Below are 19,426 nucleotides of genomic sequence, written 5' to 3' on the forward strand. Positions count from 1 at the left end.
TTTCTTTCTGCAGCCTCTCTCCTCTTGTGTTAGCAAGCCCGGCTTTCTCATTGCTATCAGACAGGCACTTCTGGATCGCAGGAAACCTTCAGGGCCTTTGTGTTGGAGTTATTAAAGGTGGGGCTTTTGCTTGTGAATCAATCTCAATGCATGTGAAAGGGATTTTCTTTTTCTTTGGAGGCAAGAGCAAGAATAGCAAGCACCAGTGCTTGCAACTGACTGCGTTTTCCTGAGGGGACACTTGTACCTGAAAATCATCTAGGTCTTAGGAAGGGGAGAGTGGAGAGCTAACATTACGAGGACACCTCTGCCTCATATCTACAGATGTTGCTATTAATACTTCCTTGCCAGCCCTGAAGTGGCCTTTCTTGCTGTAGAAACCCCCTTCTCTTTTTACACACATATCCACATACCAATCCGTTTCTTTACAGAACAACACAAATAGGCTGCATGTTTACCCCTTGCCTGTTAGTTGATACATTGTGTGTGCAGCACATGAGTCCTTGCCTGGGTGATCAAACGATGACACAAACCATTTTACTTTTGAAAGTGGCAGGGACTCCATTCAACATGGCAAGAGAGCTGGACCTCACTAAGGACATCATAAACCACAGTGCAGCATGGGAGAAGACCAGTCCTGACCGTATTTCCCCGGTGGATTTGAAGGGAGTGTGAGAGCAGTTCTCAGGGATGCAGTAATCCAGTCCCTCAGAGCACTGTTCCTGAGCTAAACGAAGTTTACTTGAGCACAAACTCTTTTCCTATGCGCAAAGTCTCTGAAGGGCAGGTGTTAAGACAGAGGGGCTTAACGAGGGACTGAAAACGTCCAAGATTTACCCAGCTGGCATTTGAAAGAGCTGCCACCAGGTCTTCCACATCTCCACTCCACATACCACCCCCAGGGCCAAATAATTGGCAGCACTGCCTACAGCCTTTGGCGGCCTGGGTCAGAGTTCCGGCCCCAGACCCAGGCCCTCTCTCAGCTGCCGGACCTTAGCCAACGTGTAGGTTCACCGTGCAACGGTGAGAATCAGAGCTTATGGTTTTGAACGACTTGCCAGGTGCCTGGCTTTGAGCTAACTGCTTCCCCTGTGTTACCTCCTTCGCACTTCACAGTAACCCCACCCTGGGGGACTATTAGAAATCACATTTGGCAAATAAGGGACGTGATGTCAGGGGCCACCAGTCAGAACCGAGTGTAAATTGCGAACTGTTCTGTTTGATCACTTTGCTCCGGAAGGCCTTAGGAGGTGGCCACTTCTCCTAATGAATGCACCCCACCTTCCCCGTTTCGCGGAAAGGCTCAAGGGTGGCTCCTTACATGGTGTGTATTAATTATGATTATTTTTTGGCCTGCGTCGCTCCCACCCGCTCAGGCTATCCCCCACATTCTTGCAGCCGTTCCGTCCTGAGCAGTGGTTGTGGCCACGCATGAGAAACAGCAGGTGGTGCCAGATGACAGATGGTGTGGGCGCCCGTTCCCCTGTGGGAGGGGGCGCGAGCGGGCGAGGAGCAGGCAGGCAGCTGCCAGGAGCTCTTCCCTGTTCGCTCTTTCGCTCGCTAGCTCGCTCGCGCCTGCTCTCAGAAGCTCCCAATCCAGACGCACGCCAGGCGCTGTCCTTTCAGCACCACAAGCTCGGGCGAGGAGGGAGGACTCCGGGTCGTCCTCCTCCTCTGTAAATTGGCTTGAATCTGCTCTGACCCCCTTTCCCTCCCCAACAGTATCACACAGTAAGTAGGCATTTGTTTTTTGTTATTTCCATTCCACTTCCAACATCCGCCCCCCCACCCCTTTACCCCTTTCATTCCCCAAATAATCCTGTTTCGTCTTAAAAAAAAAAAAGATTTCATCGGCCGGATCGAAAAGAGAAATTCCGTTGTGCCGGTTTTTGCGGGGTGGGGTGGGAGCACTGTTTGACTTCCAGGGAGCTGGACAGGAATGCCTGTGATTTGTTTATTTGGTTGGCAATCTTGCAGTACTAGGGCTGCTAACTTTCCGTGGAGCCAGAAAAATAGGCCCCGTGCTGTTGAGGAAATGGAGACCTGCCCTGGCTGAATACAGGACCAGGTCCGCGTCAGCCGAGTTTGCCTCTTTCTTCTCCTCTGCCACCCCTCTTCTTTCTATTTGATATCTCTCGCACAATTTGCATGTTATGCGAAAGGCTAATGTTAGAGAAATTTCACAGGGGTATTGCTATTTTAGGGGGATTGCTGCTGGGGAAAAAAATCAATCTAATAAAACAGCAAGGGGGGTGGTGAGGTGAAATTTATCATACTGAAAGGTGACCCAGAATACTGGGTTTTATTTTCCACTAAGAATAAGCTCGTCTCTGAGAGGACACGAATACTTTAACTCCAGTGTCTTGGCTTTTTCTGTTTCAAGCTTGTATTTTTGGCATCTATCTGAAATTTTCCTTGAGTTTCCCAAATTTGAGGTTTGTTGGACCCCGTGGGCAAGTGACCTGTTTTGACGGCTAGAGAAGTTGTCCTGGACAATGAGAATGCTGTCAGGAAGCTCCCCCTGGAAGGTAGATGACTGATCGCAGTTGGAGAGGCCCCGAGCGGGGTCCTTGGGCACGGCTGTTTTGTCTGACGACAGCCCTCTCTTTCCCTGCCTCGCCGCCCTGCTCGACTCAGGTCTGGGAAGAAAGGCGTAAGAATGGTGAAGCCCAACAGCAACCCCAGCGAGAAGGGAACCAAGCCGCCTTGCGTGGAGGATGGCTTCCAGACGGTCCCTCTCATCACCCCCCTGGAGGTGAACCACTTGCAGCTGCCGGCTCCAGAAAAGGTAAGGCGGGCATCCGAGCCCGGAGCCCCGAGTCCCATACTCCCCATCCCAGAAACATGGAACAGCCGGGTATTCTCCCAGCAAATGCTTTCATCCCCTCATCTGCCAAATAGATTCCCTTTCTTGTAAAATCGCGTCGGCACTCTCAGAGACAGGACATCTCTCGAGCCAGATCAGATTGATGCTGTCTTTATTCTTTGTTGTTGTAGACTTATACATACACAGACCAAAAAAAAAATCTTTTGGGGGGAAGTTTTATCACAGCTGGTAAATACCTAAGGTGCTTCTCGATCATGACAGAGACAATCATCTTGCCTCTTCTGGGGAGGTGTTTCAGCAGTGTGCAGGTCTGGATTGAGGACACAGAACAGGCATCCGCCACAGAGCCCGAGTTTGTCCCTGCCAAGGCCCTGTGTTGAGGCGAGGAATTAGTTATAAAAAGACAAATGACAAAACCCCTAACCAATATAACTCTTACATTAGTGTAATGTGTCCTGGCAATGATAATCCCAGGATGGCAGAGGGGAGGGAACACAGGAGGGGAAGCAAATAAATTTGCCCAGGGGGTGAAGGGAGGGGGAGAGCAGGGTTTGCAGCGGGACCTGGGAAGACAGATTAGGTAAGCTGCAGAGATGGACGGTGGAAGATGGGCATGTGACGGTGGGTGAGTGGAAACCTTCCAGGTGGACGATGGGAGGGAAGGGCATGCAAGGCAAAGAGTCTAGATGGCCAAATGCACAGAAGCGTGGACACCATTGGGGGCACACAGCATGTCCGAGTATGGAGTCTTTGGGGGAGGCGTGGCTGGAAATGAGTGACTGGCTGATGGAACATCTCCTGACAGGGGAGTGGTCTGTGAAGAAAGGAGGTGGGCACTGCACAAAGGCAGAGGGGAGGTTTCTCCCACAGACACAGGTGGCAGATGCATTATTGTTTAAAATCCCTCTGGGGGAATTTGGGATTTTATCATGTGAGCACTTGCACCCTTTCAGGAAGGGGCTTTGAGGCGAAGGATGGCGTTTCCTGGCGAGAGAGTGGACAAGCACCAGCCCTCCGGTCTCTGTTCTAATTGGCATCTCCAAGAGGGCATTGCGCGTCTGATCCAATTGCCTCCAGTCAATCAATAGAAGAGAAGCCACAGCTAGAGAAAGGGCCCAGCGGATTGGCTGTGGATTGAGTCATCTGTTTTGAAAGTGCAGAGGTTGTCGATATGAGAACAGCCATGGGGGTGGCAGAAGGAAAGACTTTGAGTCACCCTGGGAAATGACAAAGTCTCCCAAAATACATCTTGAATGAACAATTAGTAATCAAGAAACAGGAAGGGTAGGAGAAGGGGCAGTATTGAGTACCTGCTGCATATTATAGCAGAGGCTCACTTTCTTCTCCTTTCTGGACTGCATTCAGAGTCACCTCGGGAGCTTCCGAAAACCCTAACAACCAGGTCACACCCAAGAGCAATTGGGGTCAGACTCTCTGGGGGTGGGAACCAGGCATCAGTGTTAATGAAATCGCTGCCCCCCCTCCTCAAGAAAAATTATGTCCAGCCCAAGTTGAGAACTACTATGCTGATGCCCACCACCCCGCCCCCCCCGCCCCCGGGTTAGGGATTATGCATTTAAATTTGGAGGTGAAAAGGTGAGGGCCTAGAAAGCTTTGCTGGTTGATCTAAACTCAAACAAGCAGTGGCAATGCTGGTTTTTGAACCCAGCTTCACATGGGAGAAGAGGGACCTGCTCTCTGGATTTGGCAAAGCCTCCCAGATCTTCATGTTCCTGAGAGACGTGTAAGCCAAAGGGAGTGGGTGAGGTCCCTTCTCCCCCTGACCCCATGTACCACAGCAGGCTGTTCCAGAGACTTCCTGATCCTCCCTCTCTGATGCTCTGAAGGCTTCCTTCTTGCCCTTTGGGCGAGGAGATGGGCCTGGGAACCACTGAACATCCAGGCTGGGTGTTTCACAAAGCTATCCCCAAATCTAGTGCCTCAAAACAGCTTTTCTGTGATGGGTATGCAGGCATGGAAGGGGAAACCAGTTTGTCCTGAAAGTTGGAGTTTGAAGCCCAGTTTGACTGACTATCTCCCCAGGGACCCTTTCCAACAGAGGCCCTTCCCATGGGGATCCCTCCTCACAGGGGCATTTTCCCACGGGGACCTTTCTCCATAGGGACCCTTCCCTGCAGAGACTCTTCCCCACAAAAGCCCTTAGAAGCCCGCTGCCAGGAACACATCTCCACAGGGACCCTTCCTCTCTGGGGACTATCTTCACAGGGGTCCTTTGATGGTTGTGACTTAGCCTTTCTACAAGGTGGCCCTCATCTTCCTCCCCTGTGAAGAGAGGAAAGTCCCATCTGCTCCCAATAGTGAGAACCAGGTGGGATGCAGCCTCACATGTAGCATGTCTGGTACAAAAGTAGTTATCAGAGAAACAGGTATCCTTTTTTGGTGCTTCTTAAATCCTAGGTGCTATTGTAAGCCTCCTTGTTGTTGTTGTTGTTGTTGTCCTCCTCCTCCTCCTTTTTCTTCTTCTTCTTCTTCTTCTTCTTCTTCTTCTTCTTCTTCTTCTTCTTCTTCTTCTTCTTCTCTCTCAACACCCACACCCACAGACACCCACCCACATCCACAGACACCCACAGACACACACACACACACACCACCACCACCACCACCACCACCAATTTATATCATTCCCTCAATAGTTAATAGAGTTCTGTCAGGAAGCTGCTAGGAAGCGGCTACTTTCCATGTGAAAGATGAGGGAACTCAGTCACAGAGGGGTCAAGTAATTTATTCACCCAAGGCACCTAGCTAGTGAGCAGTGGAGCTCAGATGTAGTGCCCATGCTCCAGAACCTTCAACTCAGCAAGAACCAGCGGCCAGCTGCCCTGGGGTCCCGTCGACTCGGGCTCTGCCACAAGTTCAGTAGCTTACTTGTGTGTGACTTCACTGAGCTGCGCTCCTGCCCCCAGCATCTGGTTTTCCTCTGTGAGCCCATGATTCCTTTATATGTTTTCTGACCTAGTAATTTGATTTTATGATCTTTACAATGGCAAACATTTCTCCCCAGTGAATCTGTGAGAGAAAATTCTGGAGATCTGCTCCCATAAAGATCACAAACCTAAACCCAGATCCACTGTTGTCAAATCAATTCTGACTCCTATTGACCCGGTAGGACTGAGGAAACCTGCCCTATATAGGTTTCTACGGCTCTAAACCTTTATAGAAGCAGATTGCCTCCTATTTCTTCTGAGGAGCAGCTGGTGAGTTTGAACCTCTTATCTTTTGGTTTTTCCCTTGAACTCTTAGACACTGAGCCATCAAGGCTCCTTCATGGAGTCAAGGGACCTCTAAGCCTTTAGAATGTTCAGTTGTCTCAGTTAACAACACAAGCTCAGAGATACCACTGTAAATATGAACAACCGAACACCCAGATGCATGGCCATTGATTTGATTCTGACTCATAGTGAGTCATTATCGGATTTCCAAGACTATAAACCTTTAGGGGTGCAGACAGCCTCATGTTTCTTCCAATGAGTGGTTGGTGAGTTTGTATCGCTCACCGTGTAGATCACAAACCAATGTCTAACCCAAAGTGCCATCAGGGTGGCTTCTCTACCCCTCTAGGTGAGTTCAAATCCCTGTTCCATGTTTTATTAGCCTGCCTAGGCTAAGGACTCTGGAGGCCTCGGTCTCATCACGTGCAAAGTGAGGATGCTAGAGGTGTGGTACACACAAGTCCACTGTGGCTCCCACAGTGGTATGTATATCGACAACCTCCCAACCTATGGGCTCATCCCCCTGAACTGTACCGGCCCACATTCTGTTAAGATCTATCTGACACGTGACTCTTCCCTCTGCATCCTAGCGCTTTCCAATCATGAGAAGTCTCCCCACTGGGGAGGGCTCTCTCAGACGCGCTGTCCCCCAGCTGTGCTCCGGGTCAGCTTTTCTCTCTCCTGAGCTATCCTGATGGTAGGTGGGGACTTGGGGCGACTCCTGGAGAAAACACCAGAGCTTCCAGTGTCCTTTCCCTGCCCGGGACTGGAGGGGAGGAGAGGAGATGTGTCCCGCATCATGGTTGTCCTTCCTCTGTAACTCCCGTATATCCTCCACTCTGAGCTTGTGGTGGGAATCCCTTTTCTGTCTCTCATCCTCACTGGATAGAAGTCCTCAAGTTCTTCCTGGGTGTTCCAGGCCCTTCTGGTATCTGGCCCTCAGTCTTCCATTCCTTCCTCTGCCCTCTCTGACTTTGAATCTTGAGCATTTCAGACTTACCTGGCACAGTGATTCTCTCCTGAGGATTTTGTCTGGAGGAGACATTTAGCCATGGCTGGAGTCTTTGCTAGTTGTTCCAACTGGGCCTGGGGTGAAACTAGCATTTGGTGACTAGAGGCCAGCGATGCTGCTAAGCACCCTACCATGCATAGACAGTCTCCACAAACAAGAGCAATCCCACCCCAAATGTCAACAGTACTGAGGTCTCAAACCCCTTCCCCTGAGTGTCCCACATTCTCAGAGGGTTTCGTGCCTCTTTGTCCTTGCACTTTCATCTCCCCACAGTGCCCTTCTCCTTTATCATGCTGGGAGATACTCGTCCACCCACCTATCCATCTATCCATCCATCCATCCATTCATTTACCCATTCACTCATCCATCCATCTGTTCATCCACATGTCTGTCATCCATCCATCTGTCTGTCTTTACATGCATGCATCCTTCCAGCCATCCAGCCATGTGGAAAGTCAGAAAATTCCCAAGGGCACTGTATGAGGCTCTGTGCATACAACTCTGAAAAGACAGGCATGACAACTTTGAGGAAAGCTCTCCGGGACACAATAGCTGCTGTCATGAAGGGCATAGTGCACTAGATGTGGGACTGCTAACTGCAAGGGCGGCACGTCTAACCTCCCCGCCACTCCCACAAGAGAAAGGGAGGCTGTTGGCTTCATAAAGAGCTACAGGACTGAAAACCCGGCATAGGGTTGCGGTGAGTCCACGTCAATGGCAAGGTGGCAGATTTGCTTTCGGTCATGTAAGACAGGGCCTTCATTATGATGGGAGGGTAGTTGGAGAGGTTTTTCTGGAGAAGTGGCCCTGGCTGAGGCCTGGAGGAGAGACAGGCCTGAGGCTTTGTGCGGGAGGAAGAGGCACTGGAGCATGGTGAGTGAGGGGCCGAGTCTTAAGCGATGAGGTGGGCACCAGCTTGAGTGGGGTCTGGCGTGTTTCATAGAGAAGTACTTGGAAGGGGAGAGTGACAGGGTCTTCTCTACTTTCAGAAGGTTACTTTGGCTGATGGGGGCCTCCTATAGGACAAGGGACAAGGGCTTGGTCTCTTCTTTCGATGAATCTTCCCCAAGACACCTAGGTAATCCCCCATGCTCTTGTCCAGCTTAAGCGGCTATGCTGGGCCACACTTTCCCCTGCAACACAGTGGGAATGAGATTGGAATCTAAGCAGCTGGTGGTTTTCTCTGGGCCATGGCAATGGGCTCTGGGACAGACCCTCGATGCGCCACTGCCTTTGCTTATCTGCTCACTCTCGCTCACTGCCGTCGAGTCGATGTGACTCAGAGTGATCCTATAGGACAGGGTGGAACTGCCCCTGTGAGTTTCCAGGACAGCAACTCTTTTGAAAGGTATAGAAAGTCCTGCCTTTCTCTAGAGTAACCACTATACCTTCAGGGCTTCCAAAATCTTCAAAGCCCTTCTGTGAAGATGTTACTATTGCTCTCATTTTACAGATGCAGCTAAAGGCCAAGATAATGAAGGATTGTCCTAGGACCTGCCAAAAGACACACCTATTCTAGGTGTAGCCAAGATTAAAGCATGCCTGGGAGATGGCAGGTCCCGGGAAACAAGCCAAGGCAGCCACCGCCCACCTTGGCAAGGCCCCAGGTGACTCTGTACTCAGTAAACCAGCTGCCTGGCTCAGGGAAAATGCTCCTTCCTACTGATTCCTGAGTCTCCTCCACGTCCTGGAGGAGGGGGGTCCACCTGCTTGTGAGAGGAGGGGTTGAAAGCATTTGGAGACCAATTATTGATGTTAGCCATGTTTCACATGTTTTGTGAAAACACTACATGTATTCTGCATACCCAGAGACCCTGGTTCAAGACTCAGCTGGACTCCTTATTTATGGTGTGAGTGAGTAGCATCTCTGGGTTTCAGTTATCATGGAGTATAGTATTTAACTAAGAGGATGGGGAGAAAATTGAGAATACTGTGCAGGGACCCTGGAAGCATAGTGGTTACTCACTGGGCTGCTAAGCACAAGGTCAGCAGTTTGAAACCATCAACTGCTCCACTGGAGAATGATGGGGCTTTCTGTTCCTGTAAAGAGTTATAATCTGTGAAACCCAGTTTCACAGGGCGATTCTGTTTTGTAACCCACAGGGGAAGTTCTATTCTGTCTTAGAGAGTCACCATGGGTCAGAATGAACTTGATAACAATGAAAAGGAGCCTGGTGGCATAGTAGATAAACATTGGGCCGCTAACTGAGAGGTCAGAAGTTCAAAACCACCAGCAGCTCTGTGAAAGAAAGACAGGGCTTTCGCCTCCCATATGGGAGAGTTCTACCTTGTTCTATAGGATCGCCGTGATTAGCATAGACTCAATGGCAGTGAATTTGATGTTTGGTTTTTTTTAGGGGGGGACATCCATGCAGTGGACCTAGTTGGGCAGCAAGAGGTAAAAGAGTCAGAAGACCCTGCTCCTGTCCCTGAGCCTTCCGTGTCATCTTGGCCATTCCTTTGACCCTTGCAGAGGGTTACTGTCTCCCCTTGAGTCCCAACCTCAGTGGAAAGCCACTCCCTCCCCAAGGACCACCGGGAATGCACATCTCTGCAGGCTCCATCCAGCTAGTAGATCACCCGCCTTCAGACTCCCGAGAAAAGGGTCATAAATCATCTCACATTGGGCCAAAAGATCTGGTTAGCAAATCTCAGTAAGTAGGTAAGATGCTCACTAACCATAGTAATAATTCTTTATAACTTAAGGCAACACAATTTAAAATAGAAATGTATTTTTATCTATAAGAATGGTAAGAATACAATAAAATTAAAAGTTTGATGACTAAGGTATGCTTGATCCAAACCACAGTTCGAATAGTTTTATTGGTATAAAATTCACATATCATATAACTTAATAGTTCAATTATATTAAGAAGATTGGTGCAATCATCCCCACAATCAGTTTCAGAACATTTTCTTCTTTCTAATATTCATTGTTGTTAGCTCCCCATTTTCCCCTCTGTATCTCCTGCCATGCCCTTAGGTGATTATTAATCTGTTTACTGTCTCCATAGATTTACCTATCCTGGTTTTCTTATACAGAGAATCATTGGAAACATGAACAGGTAGCAAACAAACCAACAGATAAACAAAAACACACAACAACAATGACAAAATAAAACAGAGTAAAACCTCAATTGAAAAGAAAGCAGAAAAATTTTAAATTGGGAACAACCTTCAAGTGGGCCAAAGGGAGATCAAATGATGAGGTGTTGCACTTTAACCTACCTACACCTGCCATCATGGATTTTACAACGCTCTCGCTGAGAGCAATGCTATTCACATCTCTGCCCCACGAGGGGCCCCTGCAAAGAGATTTTGGGCTTCCACTGTCCTTTGTAGTCTTCTGCACACCTGGTAGTCATAATTCAAGCTCTGATACCATTCCCTTCTCGGGATTTGTGCTATAGTATTTGCAGCCCTTGGATCACACTGGCTGGCATGCTTCTTGCATGGGGACTTAGTTAATGTGTCACTTGGATGGCTGCTTGCTTGAAGACAGGCCTTTAGGAACCCAGATGTTATTTTTCCCTGATAGCCAGGAACCATCTGGTTCCTTCACCCCACTTTCTTAGAGCACCCATATCTTTAATGATCTCTTCATGAGGGTGAGTATCAAGTAGGACCCTGCCATACGAACTAATTGTTCTTAGATTGGGGCTAGAATAAGGTGTGAACCCCAAATTCATTCACATATCTATGGCTTATATACGTCTTTGTTTCACTTTAGAAATATCATTATTACTTTAATGATAGAGAATATTATCAATTAGCCCTCTAGGGAATAAGGTAATTCTATTGATAGTGTGACTAATTGAGTCAGCCATATAGAATTTAGTCAGTCATATAGAATTTGTTGAGAGAAGAAAATCATTCACGTGTAGGCTGGCTTTTCATCCTGTAATATATGACTTGTTGACTTGTACGGATTAAACTCTTAAGAACTGGACACTGTTTGCACACAAAAATGGCGATTTATGATAGGACAATACATTCAAAGCACTCATTCACAAAGTCAGACCCATGCCTACCAGACTAACACATTTCATAAGAAAGCAAGGAGGGGATCAAAATAGTAAGCATATGGTAACACTGGGCCACCACTGATTGGCTATCCTCAAAACAAGAGATCTGAAGCAGAGTCCAATGACCATCAGCTCCACAACTTTGGGATATCAGTTGTCAGCTTCTTTTCGGACTGGGGCACTTCAGCCTAAGTCCAAGGGTATGTGTCAGTTCCTTAAATCCGCTACAGGGGAGTTTGAGGTAATGTCTCATTTGCCTAGTGGATCTTTCCCATCAAACAAGTACTTTTTCTTCTTTTTTTAAAAAAATAAAATCATTTTATTGGGGCTCTTACAGATCTTATAACAATCCATACATCCATTGTATCAAGCACATTTGTACATAGGTTGCCATCATCATTTTCAAACATTTTCTTTCTACTTGAGCCCTTGGTATCAGCTCCTCTTTCCCCCACTCCTGATCTTCCCACCCTCATGACCCCTTGATAAATTATACATTATTATTTTTTCATATCTTACATCATCTGCTGTCTCCCTTCATCCAACAAACCAGTCTTTTCAATCACCTCGTATGCATGAGAACTCTGGCCAATGGAAAAAAGCACACAAGAACAGCTGATGCACTTGCATCTTGGTGCTGGTGAGTAATACTGAAGATAGCGTGGACTGCCAGAAGAAGAAGCGCACCAGTCTTAAAGAAACACAGTCAGAATGTACCTGAGAGGGCCTTACTTTGAACACATCACCAGGAAAGCCCAGTCTCCGAGAAAGGACATCATGTTTGATGAGGTGGAGAGCCAACAAAAACAAGAGGAATGGATAAATATGTTGACACATTAGCTGTAACACTGGGCTGAAATGAAGCTGGTGCCGGAGCAGGCAAGCTTTTGTTCTGTTGTAGGTACGGTTGCTATGAGTTGCAGCTGAATGGGTGACAGCCAGTAACAACTGCAGCACTCACAACAATCACAGTTTTAATAGTGCTGAAGGCAGCATGGGCATTCTCTACATATCCCCCTGGGATGAATTGCTTGATGTGACATTTTCAGGGGCATTTGCAGTATTTATAAAAATTTAAACTACATGTGACATTTGACAACTATACTTCACACTGAAAGCTAATATATTTGCTGAAGTGCATAAAGGCTGGTATATGAAAAAAATCTGGCGCAACTAGAATATCCAATGAGGGGAGGCCAAGTGTGTGGGCTCTGGGGTGTGGAAGTGCAGTCCTGAGCAATTGTCATGAGACAGTGGCAACTCCACATGCGCTAATGGGGGAAGAAGCAACAGACGTGTTCAGGGAATAAAACTTTAAAGAGGGTGCGGTGGAGTGACCCCATCTCTAGAAACATACACATTTGCATGCATGTTTCAGGCTTCATAATTCATGAAACAGTTTTGTATGGCACACAAGGGACTGGTGATTGTTTAGGGTGAAGAATAAAAGTGAGTGGGGGTCATTAGAAGACCTTTGCTCTACAAGTTTCATATTTTTCCCTCCTTGTCATTAACATGCATCAACTTTTCTATGAAAAACTGCTCCCATCGCCTCATCCGATTGATGGGGCAGAGAGCACCGAAGTCCCGTGGACCTTGACATTTTCCCTCGTGGTCCAGGTTTAGCAGCCAGATTCGAGGGGCCAGGGAAAGACCCAAATCCAAGCAGATGGAGTGAGGGGTAAGGAGTGAGGGGAGGACTGCAGACAGCTCCCGTCCTTTCTTTACAGATGGGACTGGGTCGTTCATTAGATCAGGGCTACTTATAAGGTCCCCTGTAGGGTCTGTGGTGGTGGTGGGGGGGGAGCGGGTTAAGGGTTGGTCTGCTAACCTCACGGTCAGGGGTTACAGCTCACCAGCCACTCTAAGCAAGGAAGCTGAGTCTGTCTGCTCCCATATCAATTTACAGTCTTGGAAACTCTATTTAGGGTTGCTATGAGTCAAAATTGAATCAAAGGCAGTGAGTTTGATTATTTCTTTTTGTGTTTTTATTACAAACCTTTAAAGAAAAGCCTGACACTCTGTTTCCAACAAATCCCTTGGAGCACAGTTCTAGTCTGATGCACATGGACTCGACATGAGTTGCAGTTCACTCAATGGCAAATGGTTGCTATGTGTCAGATGTTGTGGGATCGGCTTAGTTTTGACTCTGGAACGATGACCTTGCTAAGGAGTGACCTGTGCCAGATCTTAAGATTCAAGCCCTGGCTCTGCCTTTCCATGACTAGGTGAGGTGGTGCCATCATTTCTCATCCCCCAAACTGGACTCAGTATTGTCATCTGTAGACTGGGGATGGAACGCCCCTTGGAAGCTGTGATGGTGGACTGTCTCATGCCTGTCAGAAAGGCAATCGGGAGGAAGCAGTCGCGGGAGAAAGGTGTGGTTGGGGCAGCAACAAAGAGGAAGGCCCTAGATGCGATTAACTGACCCAGTGGCTGCAGCCCTCGGCTCAAACCAAAGCACCATGGTGAGGAGGGCACAGGACTGGGCGGGGCTTCCTTCTGTTGTCCATGAGGTCGCCCAGAGTCGGAACTGACTTGGCGGCACCTACAACAAAGGGCAACCACACAACAGGGCTTAACGAGGGTAACAAAGAGGGGTACTCAGTCAACGGCACTCTAAGAAAACCACATGACAGGTAGGGAAGGAGATGGCAACCTTGAGCTTGAACATGGCTGGAACACGCATCCTTTGATCAGAGACAAATGACTGGGCTTGTGGAGTCTCCATTGGCCCCTCTGAAACTGGGGATACTGATGACTGTTTTAAAGAGGAGACCAGAGACCCTGAGAGAACACTGCGAGGGGGACAATGAGCCAGACAGGGGTCCCCACGAGGGGTCCTGGGAGAGCCACTCGCTCTCCACGCTCCACACTTCCACCTGTGCTGCACGATGAGCTGAAGGGGACCTGCTGACATCTGTTTGGGGCCCGTGCAAACCCAGCTCATAAAAATGCAATCCCGCTCCTTCTGTACTTCTTGCACTTCTGCGCTTTTATTTATTGTCCCTGCCAATCCCAGGGGCTGCTCCGTGCGGGGACCTCTTCATTATTGATCATCCTGGGAAGTAGTATTTTAAATTTTTATGATCTGCACTTTATGCCATCTGAACCCCCATGTATTATCTGGCCTTGCCAGTGAAGGGGGAATGACACCGGGACACGAGGTCTTATCGGAATGAATAATTTATCCCATTTTCACAATGCCAATTATGTTAAATTATGTTCCTCATACCAGCAGCAGGCAGGACAATGGGAGGCTGATGTGCAAATATGAAAAGAAAACACATTGATGACTTTGCCCAAATCCACAGTGGTAATTTGAAAACCTGGAGTTTCTCTTTTCAAGATATCTTTACAAACCCACTTTTCATACACAGAAAAGGAATAGAAATGAATTCCTTCCTACATTCCTTCCCCACCCCACTCCATTTCTGTTATTAATCAAGGAGCCTGGGGCTCTGTTTGCTCCATTTTATTTTTTTTTTTTTTAAACTGGGAGGAAAAAGAGCACTTTCTAGAATAGAGCCTTTCTCGGAAAATTTATTTTCTCTTCTCTCTGCTTATGCAAGCTGATTCCTCCAAGGTACAATTAATAATGACTGACCAACATTCTTTTTAATGCTCCGCGTTCTGTAGCATTAAGAAATGAAAAATAAGTATTGCTGGGTCTTGGTTGCATAGAAGACACATGCGTCTGGCTCCATTCTATGGAAACAGCACACCAAGCCATCCCAGAAAGCCTGGGAGCTAGTTGACGCCTGTCAGTCTGTAGGGCTGTGTTTCCCTGCTCTCTGCCTCTCCCCTATGCAGTGAAAGGAGACTCTGTCTAGCTGGAGGGGTCTCCAATGTGTGTCAGACACAAAACAGAAAACCAGTCTTTGTTGTTTGTGGTTCTTCTGCTCCTCATTGCCCTCCAGTTAACCTTCACCATGCTTGGCATGGCATTCAGTCTCGATTCTGTCCTGCCCTTCATTCTATCATCCCTCACCTCACCTAGCCTGCTGTCTGGTCCCTCTAACTATCTCTTCGAGGTTCGCCAAGGCCACACCTTCCTGGGTGTCTTCTGAGGATTACCTGGTGCTTTCTGACCCCTTGGTCTGGAAAGCTCTGTGCTGGGTGTGGGGACAGGATGGGAACAGGAAGGAGCCAGAGCAAAATCCCAATGGAGTGTTTCCAATGCCTCAGACGAGGGTAGTGACCATGCGCCTTAGCTCCTTAGTGCTGCTGGTATCGAAGGGCCACAAGTAGGCGCTTTAAGGAACAGGGCTGCCTTAGTCTCACCGCTTAGGATTCTGGAGTCTGCATTCAGGCTGTGGCTCTAGGGGAAGGCCCATCCTTGTCTGTAGTCTCCAGGAGTTTCCTGGCATCCCTTGGTGCTCCCTGGCATTTTCATCATCCCCCAGAATCTTTCTTCCCCCACTCAGTGTTCCTGTGTGTGCCCCACTAGTTTTACAACCCTAAATGATGAGGTTTAGGACACATTCTGTTCTCGTATGACCTCGTAAACACGACGAAAGAAATCTCTTTTCAAATAACATCCTATTTATAGATACAGGGTTAAGTATCTATGGGGGACATAATTCATTCCACATGCTCTGTAAGTGGACAGATGGATAGATTCAAGAGAAATTTGTCAAGAAGCAGACTCGGATGCCAAAAGGGATTTGGGGAGGGAAGAAAGGGGAGAGATTTTGGAAGAACCCTGAATCTGATTTGACATAAACAGTGGTGTGGGTAATGCTGGTATTTTATTTGCTGGGAGTTTCACAGGGACACCTGCTGTTGACAGCAGGTGACTAAGGGAGATGGGCCAGAGAACCCCAGAGCTTTATTGTCAACGTGTTAAGATTTAGTGTGGAGAGCCCAGGGAAAATGTCAAGGAGGAGAATCTGAGTCTTGAGTGAGGTTCACAGTGGAGCGATTGATTGACTAGCCTTGAGAGTTAAGAAGGACTTGAAAGTGATACGATTTCATGAGCAAATTCAGGAAAGGGTTGTAGAGGGAGAGATGCGTTGCCATAGACTCACCCTGAGAGCTCACGACATTAGGAAGGCAGTCGAAGGAGCCGGAGCCGGAAGAAACTGTGGAGGACAGATCAGTGAGGTCAGAGCAAACCAGAAGACGTCCCTGGACTTGACGTGGGAGAAGGCTTCAAAGCGAAGGGGAAGGAGGGCTTGTCAAGTACTCTTTTGAGGTCAATGAAGATGAAGACAGAGCAATGTCCATTTGTCCGGGAGAGAGACAGAAGCCTTGTTTTACAGGGGTGACGGCTAAATTCAATTCCTCGTGGGCACATTTTCTTGTTGGCTGTCATCTGGGGGTTGATCTTAGTTCTTAGAGGTTGCCCTCACGTCCTAGTCATGCCAACTCACTTCCTCAAGGCCACTCGGGCTGTCTCTCCAGCCTGCGGTGGCAGTTTTCTATAACAGAATTATCATGGGTGTGACCATTCACGGGCCCTGCCCACATTCCAGAGGGAGGAACATTTATAGCATGTGTACACCAGGGGGTGGAAATGTGGGCCCATCCGAGAATACTGCTACATAATTCTTTTCCCAGTGTTTGTGGCCTGGTGTTTCAGTTGAGAATGACCAGAAATTTGACTTAAAAATGGAAATCGAGAAGTGGTACAACACTGATTTCTGAAACAGTGACAGGAAACTATAATTCCAGGTTTGCAAATAATTCTGAGAATGTAATGGGGCTTTAGAGAAAGGAGCACATATGTAAATTTCCTATTACAACTGCATAAGGATCCTCGGTGATGCTGTCTGAGAAGCATTGGACTGCTACCTGCAAGGTCAATGGTTCAAACCCACCAACTGCTCTGAGGGAGAAAGACGAGGCTGTCCATTTCTGTAAGGATTTGCAATCTCAGGAACCTTATATAGGGTCATTATGAGTGTGAATCTACCTAATGGCAACGGGGTTTGTTGGGTTTTATTATTACCACTGAATGGCAATTAATCTGGTGCTAAGATTTTATCTTTCATCTGTAAAATCCTTGCAGTGTTATTCCATTACCCTTTCCTAGAACTTTTAAAATCAGATAACAATAGAAACACATAGCTTCTGAGCGGTGCTGTAGGATTAACAAAGCCCATTTAGTTACATTCCTTTTTGCCTGTCATATTCTCAAGACAGTTCATGTGTCAGCCAAGCAGATACTTATGAGTCACAAGCTACTTCACACTTCTGTATTTCTGGCTATGTGGCTCCCTTTGCAGGGAATAGCTTCCTTTACCTTCTACATCCAGTAAATTTGTATTCATCCTTCAAAACCACTTTTTTTTTTTCCCAGGCATGAGGCTCAGGAGAATTCTTGATCACTATGTTGTTCTTCATGGCTGAGTAGGCTGAGGTTCAGGTCGAGGGACACAAACTAAGTTCAATTCCACACCTTCCTTGGACATCTATGGAGAAAATGTAACAGAATCCAGAGACAGAGTTCAAATCAACTCTTGTTCTTGTATGAATGTGAGGATATTGAGCATGTATTTGCAATTCATTTATACCAACTACCAACTCAATGGTGCCATTATAGCTATTTCTCCATTTTAAAGATGAGAAAACCAAGATCCAGAAGGCTTCAATGACTCACCCATGACCACTAGCTACTAAGTGGTGGAAGCAGGCGTTGAACCAGTCCATACCCCCGGTATTCCATAACCTGGGCAATAGTTGCATCTGCCTCATTCCATAACATCGAGTGTGTCATGTCTCAGTGCCTGTTCTATGGTAGATGCACCAAGTACGAGAGTTGCTAGTAGCTCTGGTCCCTGGTGGGCTAGTGGCTTAGGCATTGAACTGCTAAACGCAAGGTCAACAGTTTAAACCCACCAGCTGATCTGAGGGAGAAGTATCAGGTTGCCGCTCCGATAAAGGTTTACGGTCTCAAAAGCCCTGATGTGGAGCGCTGTGACCCAGGATTGGTTTGATGGCAATGGGTTTGGATTGCTCTTGGTATAGTCTCTAGATTTTGAATGAGAGGTAGAAGAGAAGCAAAATAATAGAATGTGACCATCTCAAAACAAAAACACCCTCTTTCTCTTAGAAGGGGATGCCAGAGTTTCTTTTGTTGTGGTTTGGAGGATCAGACAACAAAGATGGGTGGGCACAACACCAGAACGCACATTTGGAAATAAAGTCTGGAAGCCAAGGCTGGTGGGAGGCTCTAGCTTCTCTGCAGCCCAGAGCATCCTTCACCACCATGTTTATGTATCAAATGATTGGTGCTCAGAACTTGCTAGTTCTTTCCCCAGCCCTTCCTTTCTGAGGTGCATTTAGTCAATTACACGTCTCACAAACTTGGAAGGACTTTCTTCAAAGAAGAATTCTTGTGCATGTCAATACTCTTGACTGCTGATTTCAGTTAAAATTAGTGGGAGTTTTCAGGGAGCAATCTGTTCATTTAAGCCCTCATGGAAAGAAGGAAGACTGACCTTCATTTGATCACCCACCTTTCTTTCTTTGAGCTGTAGCAAGTTGACTTAGCATTTCTGAGCTTTAATGTCCTAGTCAGGGGAACGGGAATCGTCCTGGGTCGCAGATAAGGTGTATGAAGTGTGTGACCTAGTTTCAGAAATATTGCTTCTGATTGTGCCAGGTGACCCTCAAAACAACCTTGTTAGATAAGTATTATGCATATTGCTTGCACTTGCAGGCGAGGGTCCTGAGGTTCATGGAGAGTCTGTGTTCCTCGTGGAACAGTGGCACTTGGCAATGATTATTGATTGTCTGTCAGGGTTCCTTTTCTTCCACTTTCCTTGCACAGCAGGCTGGGGTTTCGTACATGTCTTTGCAGGTTGACAGCCTACCTTGAAAAGATATAAACTGCCTCTGCAAAAGATTCAGAATTTAGGAAAAGAAGATGATACAAAGAAAAAGAAGTAAGAACAAGAAAGTAAAAAAAATTATATATAAGGGTATAAATACAGATATTGATAAATATATAAAGATAGGTGTATTTGTGGATATGTATATGTGTGCACGCACCCCCCCCACACATATATATATATAAAACAAGGAAGCAGATGGACGTTCAGCCTCTACTTAAAGCTTACCTCAGTACAAGAATGGTTTGTTCTAAGAATGTGGCAATGTATGGTATTCACCTTCCCAACATGATTACTGAAGACAAATGTGTGCATAAGCAAATGTGGTGAAGAAAGCTGATGGTGCACAGCCACCTAAAGATATAGCATCTGGGCTCTTAAAGACTTGAAGTTAAATAAGTGGCCATCTAGCAGGGAAGCAAGAAAGCCCACATGGAAGAAGCACACCTGCCTGTGTGATCACGACGTGTCGATGGAAAGAGGTATCAGAAGTT

The 19,426-nt window shown here is 47.2% G+C and overlaps 1 protein-coding gene across 1 annotated transcript in view; it reads left to right on the forward strand.

Annotated features, from left to right (window-relative positions):
• The first annotated feature begins 2,659 nt into the window (after positions 1-2,659).
• NSG2 (neuronal vesicle trafficking associated 2) overlaps positions 2,660-19,426 on the forward strand; it is a 61,332-nt gene continuing 44,565 nt past the window's right edge. Inside the window, exon 1 of the mRNA XM_075543212.1 lies at positions 2,660-2,788. Within this exon, the coding sequence (XP_075399327.1) occupies positions 2,660-2,788 (129 nt within the window). The remainder of the gene's footprint in view (positions 2,789-19,426) is intronic.

Source organism: Tenrec ecaudatus, chromosome 2, assembly GCF_050624435.1.
Source record: "Tenrec ecaudatus isolate mTenEca1 chromosome 2, mTenEca1.hap1, whole genome shotgun sequence".
In the NCBI taxonomy this organism is placed as follows: Eukaryota; Metazoa; Chordata; class Mammalia; order Afrosoricida; family Tenrecidae; genus Tenrec; species Tenrec ecaudatus.